The sequence below is a fragment of the Ostrea edulis genome, chromosome 5 (assembly GCF_947568905.1).
Source record: "Ostrea edulis chromosome 5, xbOstEdul1.1, whole genome shotgun sequence".
Taxonomy (NCBI): domain Eukaryota; kingdom Metazoa; phylum Mollusca; class Bivalvia; order Ostreida; family Ostreidae; genus Ostrea; species Ostrea edulis.
The window spans coordinates 91,414,181-91,430,723 of NC_079168.1; the positions used below are offsets into that span (position 1 = coordinate 91,414,181).

The window sequence follows — 16,543 nt, forward strand, 5'->3', positions numbered from 1 at the left end:
ATAGACAGTGTACAGATAGACAGTAACAAGTGTATAGATAGACAGTAACAAGTGTACAGATAGACAGTATACATATAGACAGTAACAAGTGTACAGATAGACAGTAACAAGTGTACAGATAGACAGTAACAAGTGTATAGATAGACAATAACAAGTGTATATAGATAGACAGTAACAAGTGTACAGATAGACAGTGTACAGATAGACAGTAACAAGTGTATATAGATAGACAGTAATAAGTGTATAGATAGACAGTAACAAGTGTATAGATAGACAGTAACAAGTGTACATATAGACAGTAACAAGTGTATATAGATAGACAGTGTACAGATAGACAGTAACAAGATGCTGTTATACAGTTCACAGTGAACCTATTTTAGATGACTATATAACACCTATATAAACTAGAAATATGGACATATACATATAGGTCTCTGTTTATTACATGGTCCACCAACAGGTCCTCTGAAGGTCTGAATACCCTTAGTATAAGTACATTATGTTATAAACATTATAAATATCAAGTACCCAGACGTTCGGATCCACCTGCTTTGTGAGATTTATCTACCCATGTCACTGGCGGCTTGGGAAAAGGGGGGTCACAAAGTAAGTGTAGCCAATGATGTTACTGCAACACAGCTGTGTACCTGTACAATATACTGTTTTGTCACGCACAATGTAGACGTAAAATACCACCTAATTACTTTACTCTGGGCTCGTCAATTTGTGGAATTATCATACAAATCTGTATTTTTAAGCAAAATTCTTGATTTATAATCTATTATCTTGTTATCTATCTGTGAAAATCTTGACTTATATTTATATGTGAAAATTATTATTTATATTTTACATGTATAATCATCATAATCATGTTAGTTTTATGCAAAAATTTTGATTCATATTCGATAAATCTTGATGTATGATCAATAAATCATATACTCGATAATCTTGTTATCAAATCTAAGTGAAAAAAATCTTGATTTACGTTTGAAAATTTTATTATTTATATGCAAAAATCTTGATGCATGTTTATGGAGTGTAAAATGTTGCAATAATATACAAATCTTGATTTATATGCGAAAATCTAGATATTTATATGCGAAAATTTTTATCAAGATTTTCGCATATAGATAATTAACAAGATAATCGAATATAAATCAAGATTTCGCCTACGAATAACAAGATTATCGAATCAAGATTTCGCATACACATCAACCTTTGCATGATATTGCACATGCAATGTTTTACATGCCACAGATGTCGGAAAGCGTTCTCGAGTTCAATTCATAAGTTCAAACTTACATGTACATTCTTGAATACTTCTATTGAAGAAGTGAAGGGGTCAATCATGCAAAATATCTTAATACTTTGCATGTGAAACTAACTTTGTTTGTAAAAAGAAAGGAAACTAAACGTTGTCCCCCCCCCCCCCCCCCTACGGTTCTACACTTGTGGAAAATACGTACACGTGTAATCTGCCGCGTACATGTAAGTCTCGTGTGGCTGTCGATTTGCTCGTATCTAATGAATCTCTCTCTCTCTAATCTAAGCATCTGTTTATTCATTTTTTTTTTGTCTGTTCATTATGTTTTCATTGCTCGTTTTGAATTTATGTTCAGTAGTTTTATATTTCTTGTTTGATCTGAAATTCACACGATTTATTTTATTTTGTGTACGCTTATTCAGCTATAATGAATCTCTCTTTAAAGCATCTGTTTGTTCGAATTTTTTTCGTTATGATTTGATTGCTCGTTTTTGCATTTACGTCCATTAGTTTTATATTTCTTGTTTGATAAATCGGCTGTTTGAAGTCTGAGTGCTTTTACTAAAACATGGAGGGTAATCGTGTTTAAAAAAAATTCAAAATGTAAAGTTTATAATCCATTTTTTCAGTTTCAGCTATGTAGGGTAAAGTGATCGTGACTCGGACACCCTTAATTTTCTTTCCTTTTTGCATGCATCTTTATTCCGACTGTTTCTTCTCTGGAATATGGTGTTGCCCGAAAGAGCTCGAAATTATTTACTATTTGTTGCTCGGATCACCCCGGTATTTTACATCATAATGCATTCAGATGCGATAAACTTCTAACATCGGAATTCGTTTGTAAGCCGGACACATTTGATATTGAGTCGGACACTCCTATTCATCATGAATTATACAGGCAGGTATTCTGTTACAGGTAATCTATTACAGGTATTCTATTACAGGTAATCTATTACAGGTAATCCATTACAGGTAATCCATTACAGGTAATCTATTACAGGTATTCTATTACAGGTAATCTATTACAGGTAATCTATTACAGGTATTCTATTACAGGTAATCTATTACAGGTATTCTGTTACAGGTAATCTATTACAGGTATTCTATTACAGGTAATCTATTACAGGTAATCCATTACAGGTAATCTATTACAGGTATTCTATTACAGGTAATCTATTACAGGTAATCTACTGACAGCTATTTTATAATCTACTTTTTGTGAACATATATGTATGGATTTTCATTAAAATCGTAACACAGGAAGGTATATCGTACTTGAGTAAAAAAAACAACAAGTCATGAATTATTTAAATTGATTGATTAAATTGATCAGGAAAGAGGGGGGGGGGGGGGGGGGGGGGGGCAAAGTACTGTACTTGTAAAGTTAGTTCATATTTTCACATGCAAAGTAATTAAGATATAATTTTACATTAATTACATGCGGGCTTTTGAATGTGTATTCTCAAAACAAATTTTCGTGTGATTTTTAATGTTGGTGTAAAGTTCTAGACAGTGTCCGACTTTGCATCAAATAGCAAGCTTTTACTGCCCGACTCGAGATGAATTAAATATTTCAAAACAAAATAAAATCTATCCAAAAGAAGCATATGAATTTTGCATTTTCAATGTTAGAGTTATTATATATACATGCTGTATGTTACTAGCACATTCAAATTAATTTCTTTTACACTTTTTGCTAAGTTTCACAAGTTTGATCGATTAAAATATGGTTTGGCGGGTCTTCGATTTTCCTGGTTTTCAGTACCTTTGGCCAGGTGTAAAATTAACTGTGACACTGCACTGTAATCGGAGACAAGAATACAACGCTAAAGTCTAATCATTGCTTTAAATCACAGAGGAAGATGAATTTATTGCATGGATTTTTATTAAAATCGGCATCAAAGTTGGGGTACCTGTGAAGAACGAAACGAAACAAAATTTACCGAAACGAAACGAAATATACCGAAACGAAACCCACCGAAACGAACCTACCGAAACGAAACAGATTGTATAACCGAACTCTTTTAATTATAATAATTAAAAATGCTATCTTAATTAGGCCCCTGTGTAAGTTACCACACATAAATAAAATTCGTCTTCCCTTTGATGTAGGCTTTCGATTTGACTGATACAGTTTTAAAGTTGGAAAGGGGGGGGGGGGGGGGGGGGGTGAGTAAGCACAAAATACATATCCGAAGTTGATTATTAAATACCATGTGCAATTAGTTTCGGATCCATAAATTTCAGAACGGAGTGTTACAGTCTCAGAAGTCTGGGGAAACACACTAAACGAGGGGTGGGGTTGCCGGCGTTGGATCCGCCTTTAGGCATAGATAAATTGCTTGAAGAAGCTGGTGTCTGAGAAAGTTGAAAGCAGGAAGAACTCTCAACCTCTTATTTTATCTCTAACTGCTGAGGTGCGAGAACTTTCAATAATGGAAAAAATTAAATGGTATACCATATTATTTGAATGCAATTTGGTAAGATATATATACATGTATTATTAAATAATATCAGGAGGAAGTCAGCATTTTGTAAAATCAAAAGGCTTATGAACAAGGGAAGCAGAAATTACAAAGAGAACGGGAGGATATACTCAGAATCCACCGTTTGATATACTACATACAAATACACAATATCCACATGTATACATAGATTTGTCTAAATAGAGCAAAAAATACTGAAACATGTATTTATGCCCAAAGGCAGATCCAACGCCGGCGACCCCACCTCTCAATCTCTACCCAGAGTTATCGTTCCCGCTACGCCCCAGCGCAGCGTAATACGCCCTCTGGTGAGAGATTGCTCACCCCTCGTTTCGTGTGTTTCCCCAGACCTCTGACCTATGAGACTGTAACCCTCCGTTCTAAAATTTATGGATCCGAAACTATATTGCACATGTACTTTGCTTACTCACCCCCCTTCCAACTTTAAAAACTTTGTATCCCTACTTTAAAGAAGGGGCGGATTTTATTTATATGTGGTAACTTTTACAGGGGCTTAAGATTCATCATGATTAAGATGGTTCGGTTATACAATCTGTTTCGTTTCATTTGGGTAGGTTTCGTTTCGTTTCGGTAGATTTCGTTTCGATTTCGTTTCGCACTTTACAGGTACCCTCAAAGTTGTCCGACTTCTGATCGTGTCCAACTCGCGATCACTCGGATAATAGTTTTCGACGGAAGGTTCCAAGTGTCATCAATTCAATTCAATTATTTATTGATTCACCAAGCATGTTGGCATACAATCATGTTACACAATATGAGATATATAATGGCAATAAACTAATTACTAACAGTTCATTTACATATATGTAAATACAAGTATATATTTGATATGTACCTGTGATATTAGACTATGTATGCAATATAGTATTGCATATTACATAAATTAAATGTAGTTATAGCACTCTACTTTTGGTGCGCAATTCAAAACATTCATGTAAAAATTCACAAAACCTTCTAGCATGAACTACATTGACAGGATTGCATAGTACTTTACAATGGTTTTCCTTTGATATATCATCGTCTGAATTGTAGATGTTCAAAGGGTAATATTTCTTTCTTATATCTTTATACATGAAGCAGTCATATAAAAAATGTAACTCATCTTCAACAGTAGTTTTACAAAACTGACAAAAACGACATTCTCAAAGTTTGCAATACATGGTTTTGAATATCTACCAGTTTCAATTTCTAAAGGGTGGGCATATATTATTAGTTTTGTTAATCTAGAGCGTACTACTTTCGTAATTGGAAATTTCAAATAGTCTTGTAATTCATAGTTCTTTCTAATTTTACTGTAAAATAGCAATTTTCCACGTTTAGAGAATTCAGTATTTTGCAGTTGCATGTTAATATTATCAATATAGTACGTAATTCTTCAAGTAATTGTAAAATGTGCTTTTATCAATATCCAATGATGGAAGATTTAGCTTATTTCTTAACTTTATTAATTGTCCTTGCCAATTTTCCTGTATGCCAGTATTATAAAGGTTATCATCTTCCAGTTTAGCAGTCATAAGTATTGGATTTCTTATACCATTTTCATCATCATAGTTTTTTAGTCTTTTGTAAAATTTGAACATAGAGAGGAGAGCTTTAAAGCAGATGGGGAATGTTCCTAGTTCATATTTGATGGCTAAATTTGAAGCTTTTTTCTGTACACTCAAAATGTCTTTAAATATTAAGTGCTGTATTTTTTCAAAGGGTAGTTGGTCACAATTGTTAAAGTCTGAAATCCAAATTTCAGAACCATATAAAATGATAGGTTCAATAAGAGCAGAATAAAGTTTTAAAAGAGTTTTTACAGATAATTTATCATAAAAGGGCAAGGAATGTTTAATTGCATAAAAAGCTTTCTGTGCACGGTCATCATAAAAACCGAAAAACAACCGCACGACCTACTGAAAACTAAAATATCAATCGGAACTTCTTGGTAAACATTTATGTCGAGTTTGGGAGACATCCAAGAAGTTCCGATAGTAGTGTAAACAATTCGACGTCCCGTTGGCGTTTTATATGTATTTTTCAGGCAAAAATTGAAAATCAAGATGTAAGATTCTTGCTCTAGGCCTACCAGCAGATACTCTGAACATGGCAGACGATATAGAGGATGTGTCTTTCCTACCAGGTTGGACAAAGTTTATATGTGGCTATGATAATGTTAAATACCGTTGACATATTATAATAATGTAAACCAATCAATCCTCTTGTCTTTAACCATTGAGTGGTGATAAATTGAAATATTATATGTAGTTGAGAGTCACTACATCACTTAATGTAGTAAAGAACACTTGACTAGATGTAAACACCTCTTAACAGCTGCTATCACATTGGAAATGCAACAGATGTACATCATGCTCTAGGGAGAGTCTAATTTCTGTCGCAGCGCATATTGATTTTGTGCAGGTCCACTACAATCTCTACATTTAGCTATATAGCTTTATAAAACTATTTGAATACAGTGGCGTAGCTAGGTTTGAAATACTTGTAAGCAGGGGGTCGGGGGGGGGGGGGCGAAGCTGAGGACATTTTCTGTAATATGTAATAAAAATTTAACGAAAATAATTGTAAACACGTGCGTACAGTGCTACAGTGTAGCTATGCCACTGGAATAGCTGTATAAAGCTATTTGAATTAGCTTGATTTACCTATTTCAAATCTTTTATCAAGTCAATTTCTAAAAGCATAAAAATAAAATTTCACTGAGTGAACATATCATCCTTGAAGTCAAGCATACAACAGTACTATCAACACATTAAAAAAATGGCAATCAGGTTCTACATTGTAAATTCATCATACTTATCTACGCTTCAATGTACATAGGGAGTGGACAGTTAACAACAAAAAAGAAATTCTCTTTTCATGAAAATGTTTAAAACAACCTAGTATTGTTATGATTGAACTCCAGTCAGAACAGTGTTGTGGTTTGTTCAAAGTATCAAAGTATAAACACATTCAAAAATTATTATGCGACTTTTTTGGTTTTGCCACTGCACTTAATAAGAAAAATCAATCTAATTTAGTCTAAACTAGCTTAATCAAGCTATTTCAAATAACTTTATAAAGCTTGTATAGAGAGAGTGCTGGACCTGTTATAGAGATCAAGGGAGAAGAAAAAATCTTGTATCCATGTGGTAATTATTATACACATGTATAAATATAGATAGATGCATATAAAATTCCAAAGCAATGTTTTTGTTTTGGTTATTATTGTTTTATTTTTTTGGCCATGTTAAAAATAAGCAGATCTGTTTACCAAATCTGATTTCGAAAACTGAAGACTTAATTGTGAAACAATATGAATTCACTCAATATCCTTCTGTTGTGAATAATAACAAAACACAGGTACAGGTGGTCCTGATTAATCCAATAAACAATATAATAAATGAGGGATCCAAAAGGTGTGAAGTTGTAAGGATAGAGATCCATTTTGTATATTACAGAGCTCTTCTACAATTGAAATAACCAAATTTTGCTTATCAGAAAAAATATAAAGGAATATCAGAAAAAAATTCAGTTTGGTGCAGCAATATTAGTGGTGGTACCCAGACAAATCTCGACTGTGTAAGAAAGGCAAGCACCAGCTACTTTGTTTTGTATATTTATTAAACGATTTCAGAGCAAAAAATGTTTTTGAACTACTTCATTTGATCATCCAAGTACTAGGAGTCAACTAACATTTCTAGAGAATAAAAATTTATACCCAGTATATTGCAAAATATGAACATCCCACAAGTATCCACTTGACTAATCCTCATGATACATAAGATAAAATAAATGTTTATTTGGTATATACATACATACATAAATACCAAGGGTAACCCATGAAAGCTCGAAAGCTTATTTCCAATGGAGTCCTTTGATGCATGGATGTTTGCGCTAGGGGTTCATTTATGTGGGAGGAAACCCACATGTCCGAGCGGGCGACCGCCATACCCTTTTGCATGCAACCACTGCTGTTCACGGGAATCGAACTTGGGTTGCAGCGGTGAGAAGCGAGAGCGCTACCCGGACATCATGATACATGACTGTTATAAATACTTGTCATTGACTCCCTGTTACAATGTATTGGGATAAGATAATTGGTGCAAACATACTTAGTCTGCATATATGAACAGCTGTTGTGTTGACATGACCAGCTATGCATAACCCACTCCAACCAATGAGAGGCATAGGGTTGGATATAGAAATACATATATACATGTATATATATGTATAATGTATATATATTATCAAACTACTTGGTGATATTCTTTTAAAATTACATTGCAGGTGACTCCTTAAATAGGAAATCATTGTATGAGCCATCCCTTCCCCAGCGATGTAAACAGCTGGTGTGCAGTAAAAGTAGGGCGACTGCCATTATAGTAGTGATGGGAATTTTCATTCTGTTGGTTGCACTAATTGCTGCATTTGCTAGATCTGGATCCAAAACTTGCAATGATCAATCCGTGGATTCCAAAATGACCACTGCCACTCCAGTTGAGGACTACATTGCTACAAATGGAGAAAAATTTCCATGGAGAAGTGTTCGCCTTCCAACATCAGTCTCTCCTCTAGAATATGATATATATCTTCATCCAAATCTCACGCAGGGGAAGTTCTCGGGAAAAGTCACTATTAAGTGTAATGTTATTACGACAACAAAGTTCATCGTCCTGCATACCAAGGATTTAGTTATTTCGAAAACTTTGCTAAAAGTTTTACCTGATGGTAAAGAAATGAAAGTATCTAAGCAGTTGGAATATATTACAAATGAGCAGATTTATTTAGAACTAGAATCTAGCATTCCTGCTAAGACTGATATTTCATTGGAAATAACTTTTGAAGGGAAATTGATAAAGAAGCTTTCAGGATTCTATCTAAGTTCTTACACAGACAGAAATAATGTCACAAGGTTTGTATACAAGCGTTAGATTTTCTCTATTTTTTGTTAAAAAATATTTAGATTGGATGATTTGTTTATTTACAGTTTTTTGAATTATAATGTATTTGAAATATTGCATTAAGAGTTTCTCTTATTTGGTACAAGAAATAATAATTTTTATACATATTTCCTCAGTTTTCTTGCATTTTTGGCCGGATTGCACGTTAAAGGGACTGATTCACGATTTTCACCAAAATTTTCTTTTTCATTTTTAATCATCAACATTTACCGTCTAATGTGTTTAAAAGATTTCACATAAAAATTAAGGTTATATATTATCACAGAAAGCTCATTTTAGAGAGTTTATTATTTCTTTTGTAAACAAAGATTACAGTATGTTATTGTTTACGAAATTTTCAAAAGAAACGGGTATCGATCTAAGTTCCCCATACCGAAATGAGTTATAACTAAGTTATAACTAAAGTATAACTTAATTATACCTAGGCCTTGAGGTACAAAAAAGTTATAACTAAAAAGTAACTTTTCTGGACTTAACCATTTTCATGTATAACTAAAGTGTAACTTTTTGAACTTTGTCATTTTCATGTATACCTAAAATGTAACTTTTCTGGACAGTGTCATTTTCATGTATAACTAAAGTGTAACTTTTTGAACTTTGTCATTTTCATGTATAACTAAAATGTAACTTTTCTGGACTTAGCCATTTTCAAGCATATCCAATATTTATGTACCAGTTTTGGGACTTTGTCATTTGAGGGTGGGGGTTACCAATACTTTTTGACACTTTCATAGTAATTAACTGAATGTTAAAGACCTATCTCATGACCCTTTGGTCTGTGAAAATGTAGGTGGAGCCCAATCTAAACAGATGTTATTTACCTGGAGTGGCCAGGGTCTACCAAGGTGTTAATTGCTATATCCCATGACACTCTAAGAAATACAGACAAAACATGGTAGAAATCTACCTGTCCATGCTGTCTTGATATACACAGGACCTGTCTCAGGGACCTCTGCAGAGTTTCTGTGGTCATAGTGTAGGTTGTATTCCTACATGTAAGGGTAGATGACACACATTCTATCTACACCCACCCCCTCTCTCTCAGTCATTGACTCAATGAATAATTTCTGTTATAAATATAGAGGTATAAAAAATTCATGACATAAATTATTTCAATAAGTTATAAGTTTTAGAAATTATTGTGCAAATTATTGTTTGATTTCTGATTGTGTAATTTATAATACATGTATATAAAGGGGGAAAAAATACTATTGAAATTCCAGTGTTCAGAGGTCTTTTTAAAAACAATTGAATTACAAGAAAATAGCAGTTGTGGACAGGTCAATGCTATCAAAACTCTGGTATACTGGGCTTCCTCAAGATCTAAAGAATGCCTGTAGATACTGGCTGTTATTGTTATCAAAACACCTCTCTGGGGTAGCTGGAGACCAGTGTCTGCAGATGTCCCTCCACCTGAGATCTATTGTTAAATGTTTGATTGACAGGCAGTTTACAATTTTGGGGCATTATCTTAAAATTGGGTCTTTAACTGGATTGACTTCTGTAAATTTTTAGTGATTATTCACTTTCAAACACTTCAGTGAACTGTGTCATTTCTTATTTTGCCACAAAAAAGCTAGTCAGAGGGAAATTTCAATGTTGAATTTTTAAATCTTTTTCTTTTGGGGGGATGATTAAGGAATTGATCAGAAATTGCATGGAAAAATTACAAAATCCAGGATCCTTACTTATAGAATAATAAATGCATTGTACGATCAATAAAACATTCTATATATTATATTTTTAATGAACTTTATACGCTGATACAACCCGTGAGAATTCAAAACACCATGTATGATGATTGTTGATCAATTACCACTAGGTGCTATTTATGGAGAATGGCAGGTCAAATTGTTTAATTGAAACGAATAATGAACTGAACACATGTATGAGATATGTCACAGTATTTATTAAAAATAAGTCCATATGGACTTCTGTTCCATGTTAAAAGAGACACTATTCATCAATTTAGGTATGCATAGTCTATCAAAATCAAATTAAGGCATATATATAAAAACGTCTTTTCCAAAAAAGTATCAAAAAATATTTCTATATTCAAATCTCATTGGTAAATGTGACACAAAACAAGGTATGACTGTTAAATGATGTCTCTGTTCTGGACATTGAACATGTTCATGTTATATTCCTGTTCAATCCTGTTAGGAACTGTGAAAACAAAACAAAGTTTTTCATTTGTAGTCATGTCCTGTTACTTTAACAAAAGTTTCTAATCTCCCAATGAACGTTTCCTTGAATCGAATTATTTTGTTGTCTCAACCTGTTCGTCCACAAGTAGTCTTTTGAAGAAAACCACACGGACCTACTCTCCAGCTAAGGTCAAAAGGACTGCTTGTTCCTCAGATTTCAAAGGTCTTTTACATAGGCTCCAATAACAGCAACCCTGTCTGTTCCCTTTCACTGCTGTCAAACTTCAGAGCTTGGGACAACGTCAGTAGCTGCTGATGAACACAAACCGCAAATGCTATTTGGGTTTCAATATGTTGGATGCCATGGAAAAGGCATCTCAATTATCCATTACAATCCTCAAAATAGAAACAAGATGAGCACCAAAGTGGTCCAAGATCCTCAACTTTTTCTGTCAGGTGTAGGATCATATATCAAACTCTTTGTCTCATTCTGAATCTCCGTCAACATATATGATATGGCAAGAAAGCAGGTTCTTCAGCAACATCTTGAAGCAACTAAAAACAAAACAAATATTGTAAAAGTACATAAATAGCACAAATGTTTCCATATAATGTTCGGTGCAACATGTCATTTGATAGGCTATTATATATATCGATCATATAACCTATGATATCTATAAATCACAACGTGACTGATGACGTAAAAAAGAAATAAGTAAATAAATCTGTTTGACATTGCATTTAAACATTTTACAATTTGAAGTCATTTCTGAGGGGAAATAAAAATTCACAAATAAAATGTAATAAATAAAATAATGCCTACATGCCGGGCTTGTAACTTACGATTATGAATATTGGATTATTTACAAGCATCAGAATATAATGCATAAAACGAAATCTAGGAACTTGTTACCTTTCAACTACATCAACAGTTACGGTACACAATCGTAACGAAAACTAACCTGGTTAAATGATTTCTCATGAAAGGCATCGATAATCATAATGGCGACAGGGCCAGCAGTTTCACACGCCACACTTCGATTGTCGAAATTTTCTGATGAAATGTTGTCTTTTCCTTGTTGCATTCGCCAAAGGGATACTTTGAGTGTTGGATTAGACTTATCGGCATGGAAAACCTGGTAGCTACCACGTTTGTGAGGGTACATAGCTTCGGAGCAGTGACGAGTGTTTCGCTTTTAATTTTATTTCAATCTTTGTTTTTAAAATGGCGCCTTCTTCGTTTACATCCGGAATAACCGGAAGTGTGCGAATCGGGTATTTACGTAAAAATAAAAATACGTTTGATTGTTCCTGATCAATTTCAGCAAAACTGATGAATAACTAAAAAAAATCTCACGTATATACTTTACGATTTTTAATCATTTGAAGTCATAAAGGTTTTGAATTCCTTGATTCCGGTATTTCCTCTAATCGCTGATTGGTCAAATCGGCTCCGCTCTCCATTTTCAAACAAGATAGCGTCGGTTCAAGAAGGTGAAAGTTGAAAGGTTCTATTATTACTTTGTTCAACGAACCATGTATGCCCTTATGGAGTGGATAGAGGAAGAAAAGGTCAGCATCATAACCATATCACGCATCAAAGATCCAAGAAAGGAGTTTTGCCAGTATAAAGTTGGGGATTTGGTGAAAGCCAGCGGCCATGGCTTTTCTGGCGTGCATCCCGCCAAGATCTTAGGTAGGCCTTTTCAAGCAAGTTTCTGTTTACAATATTTACACAAATTTTGTCAGAATGTATTAAGTTTATTTTAACTTGAGGATAATTAAAACTGCAGTTGGACTATACAGTCCTACATATTAGCCCTTCTTGATTCCCTCCATTTTGTTGACAAAATACATATTCTTATGTGGACAAACATTTTTAAATAATAAAAGTACGATTATGAAAATTTACATGATTTAGAAATAAGAAAATGTGTTTATAATAGTATAGAATTTCCCTTCCCTAAAACTGAAAAAAATATTTATTTCTTTAAGAAAATATTTGCTTGCCCTCTAGGCCTCTCCCGACTAAGGATAAAAAGGGTCGAGTAGGAAAGTAGGGAGAAAATTCTTTTTTATTCACATGAAGTTAAAAAAGCTATAAATTAGATAAGAAAATTTCGGAATGAGTAATAAAAAAAATGTTAACTGGAGGTTAAAAAAGTTTTTGAGTCTTTTTTTTAAAAATTTTTAATAATAATAATAAAGCTTTGAAATAAATGGATTGTGATTTTCTTTTATCTTGGCTTCTTTTTCTTATTCTAGATGATGGAGCTGATGCCTGGTAGTGGGATCTACATTTATCCCAAAGATATACAAGCTTTATATAAGCCAAAAAAAAAACCAACAAGTGGAACTTTTCAGGAAGGGGAACCTAACTGGTGCAAATGAAAAGACCATTTTAAACACTATTCCTGGTAAGAGATTATAATCTAATTAATAAATTCTTTATATAACACTAATAACAAATTGTTTAACTTCGAATAAGAATAATCAGTCGCCCACATTTCTTTCAATTTGTGAAGATGTATTTAAAAGGTGAAAACAAAAAAACTTGTAATTTCTGACATCCATCTTTTAAATTGGAGAATCAATGACAGTTAGTTACTAGAGTATTTTCTTTTTTATTTAAAGACGATGCCGGGATTCAGAGGCCATTGTCAAGTTTTCGATGAGGACCAAGATTAGTTCCCAAGTCAGCCTCCAGAACATGAAACAGACCTAGCTTTTATACATTCAGTAATGTGAGATATATATATATATGGGATTCCCTTCATAAGGGATTGTCCAATTTTTAATGTGATAATATGTACAAAGAGTTAGTGATGAATATTTTATTTATATTTTTGTGCCAAACTTTATAAATGATTGATTGTTTGATGTTTTCCGCCACGCTCAACAATTTTTCAGTTATCTGGTGGCACCCAGTTTTTATTGGTGGAAGAGAGAACCCAGATACAATGTACCTTGGAAGAGACCACCGACCTTCCGAAAGTAAACTGGGAAACTTTCTCACTTACCGGCGCGAGCGGGATTCGAACCCGTGCCGACAGAGGTGAGAGGCCATGTGATTTGGAGCGCGATGCTCTAACCACTCGGCCACCTTTATAAATGAAATTAATATACCAATAATAGTCGCTGTTTATAATCGGTAATGTCTTATTATCCCCATCTTTTTTGTAACTTTTCCATAACTTTTGTCGGGTATAACTTTTTTGTAACTTTTCCATAACTTTTGTCGGGTATAACTTTTATGTAACTTTCTCCATAACTTTTGTTGGGTATAACTTTTTTGTAACTTTTCCATAACTTTTGTCGGGTATAACTTTTTTGTAACTTTCTCCATAACTTTTGTCGGGTATAACTTTTTTGTAACTTTTCCATAACTTTTGTCAGGTATAACTTTTTTGTAACTTTTCCACAATTTTTGTTGGGTATAACTTTTTTGTAACTTTTCCATAACTTAAGTATAACTTTTTGATAACTTTTGTGAAGTATAACTTTTTTGAAGTATAACTTTTTGATAACTTTTATGCACTTTTTTTTTTTTTTTTATAATTTATTTATTTTTTTGGTTTCATACAATACATCAAACACTTACACAAACATACCTTTCATACATGCATACATCTCCCTGTGGTTTAGGTTACTTGCTGTACAATAGTGGAAGTAATAATAATAACAATAATACATGTACTAAAAATAATGACAAGTACATGTAGTATTAATTAATCAATTGCAAAAATATTTTCCCACTTCATCCATATTTTATCAAAGTTATGTATTTTAAATGCTTGAATTGCAGCATATTTCTCTACATGATATTTAAACTTTAAGTGACATAGTAATCTAACAAGATTTGGTTCTTTATTCTGCATTAAACAGATAAATATGTATTGTTTAGCATATAAAATTATAAAGTTTATGGCTTTATTATTTAAAGACAGTGGAATTTCACCAAATATTATATTTGACACATTAAAACCAATTCTTTCTGAAATTTTTCTATATATATGAAGACTTAACTCACTCCACAATGTTTGGGTCTTATTACACGAAGTAAAAATATGTGTTATTGTTTCAATATTACTTGTACAAAATCTACAGAGATCATCTGTTTTAACACTAATGTTTTTCAAATAATAACCAACAGGAAGAATTCTATGTAAAATTCTAAACTGTAGCCACTGAACAGAAGAATCACTAGATGTTTTGAAACAAATTTTAAACAGATCTTGCACTGAAATATCATCTACTCCATATGAAGATAGTTCAGTTTTCCACTTGCCCATAGAAGTTGGGATATCTTCTTTTGCATTTAAAATATTGTAAATAATATTAGAACATCTTTCATGCAATAAAACTGGTTCAAAAAATATAGGCATACATGGATTAACATTTTGTTTGGTTGAGTGTCTATCAATTGACAGACGTTTTAAATATTTTGAAATTGCAGTAATAATGCTATTGTATTTCATTACACATACTTCTTGAAGATTGTATAAACACTGAAATTTTTCTATGGTATGGAAGTTACAATCAGTATCAAAAAAATCTTGAACAGCTTTAATCCCCTTTTCATACCATTTCTCATAAAACACAGGTTTTTCCGCAATTCTAATATTAGAATTGTACCACACTGGAATATTATGAAAATTATTTTTAATATTTGGAAGATTTTGACTAGTCTTCAAATAAAAAAACCAAGCATTAAAAACTTTTATGCACTTGTTGTATTCATGTTGAAATAAAAGATGATAACTTATACATGAGTATAACTTTTTTGTACCCGAGTTATAAGTAAAGTATAACTTTATTTGAAGAAGTGGTTCCAAACTCCGATAACTTAGTTATAACTTTTTTGTAACTTTTCTTAGTTACAAAGTTATAACTTAGTTATAGTTTTTTTCGGTATGGGTCATTATATCTTTCACATTTCAAGCATTTTTGAGGTAAAATGTGCCATCTAAAAGTTAAAGTTTGTGACTATGCATAATTAAGATGCTTTATATTACAAAATCAATATTTCACTTGTTTGTTTGTATACATTAAAAGACTCGAGTCTTTGTTTACATAACACAGATTCAAGGCTAAAATATTGCTTTTATTCTTGCATTCAGAAGGTCAAAATTTTGGCTGTCAACATTAAATGAGTTATATTTTTAATGTTTAACATAAAAATGAAAAATATTTTTATCAAAAATTGTGAACCTGAGTCCCCTCAATGTGCAAATGGGAAATAGAATGGTGAATGACAGGCTGGTATCCCTGTAATACGGTACCTATTTTGTGTAATCAACACCTCTCACACCTCTAAGTTGACATTCCTCAAACTTAGTACAGTTGTCTTGGATACATTGAAAACAGGGTTGGCAAAAAAGTGGTCAATATGAGTATTGACCGGGCTGGTGGTCAGTACTGGTTAAAACCGGTCAATACTGGTTAATATTGGTCAATACTGGTTAATACTGGTCGATTGAAGATTATTTGGTCATTATAGTCTGTGTTATTTATTTTAAATGTTTAAAGTAGACCTATACACGGCCTACGTCACAGTCAATGTAAATGTGGAACCACGCGTCCGTTTTCCGAAATGTGGTATTTCAAAGATAACAGTTTGATTTTTACATGGCGATATGATTGTCCGATATTGATTCCTTCCAAGGCGTTCTTATCAGCTCA

The 16,543-nt window shown here is 32.9% G+C and overlaps 1 protein-coding gene and 2 long non-coding RNA genes across 3 annotated transcripts in view; 2 read left to right on the plus strand and 1 right to left on the minus strand.

Annotated features, from left to right (window-relative positions):
• The first annotated feature begins 5,712 nt into the window (after nucleotides 1-5,712).
• Nucleotides 5,713-16,543, plus strand: part of LOC125650584 (endoplasmic reticulum aminopeptidase 1-like) — a 48,662-nt gene continuing 37,831 nt past the window's right edge. The window contains exons 1-2 of the mRNA XM_048878992.2: nucleotides 5,713-5,896; nucleotides 8,041-8,665. Of these exons, the coding sequence (XP_048734949.2) occupies nucleotides 5,860-5,896; nucleotides 8,041-8,665 (662 nt within the window). The 5' untranslated portion in view covers nucleotides 5,713-5,859. The remainder of the gene's footprint in view (nucleotides 5,897-8,040; nucleotides 8,666-16,543) is intronic.
• LOC130046685 (uncharacterized) lies at nucleotides 10,604-11,964 on the minus strand. The gene is made up of 2 exons (XR_008795685.1): nucleotides 11,824-11,964; nucleotides 10,604-11,416 (listed from the first exon to the last, which is right to left on the minus strand). It is a non-coding gene; the product is annotated as an uncharacterized LOC130046685 (long non-coding RNA).
• Nucleotides 13,139-13,563, plus strand: LOC130046686 (uncharacterized). Its single transcript, XR_008795686.1, has 2 exons — nucleotides 13,139-13,278; nucleotides 13,496-13,563. It is a non-coding gene; the product is annotated as an uncharacterized LOC130046686 (long non-coding RNA).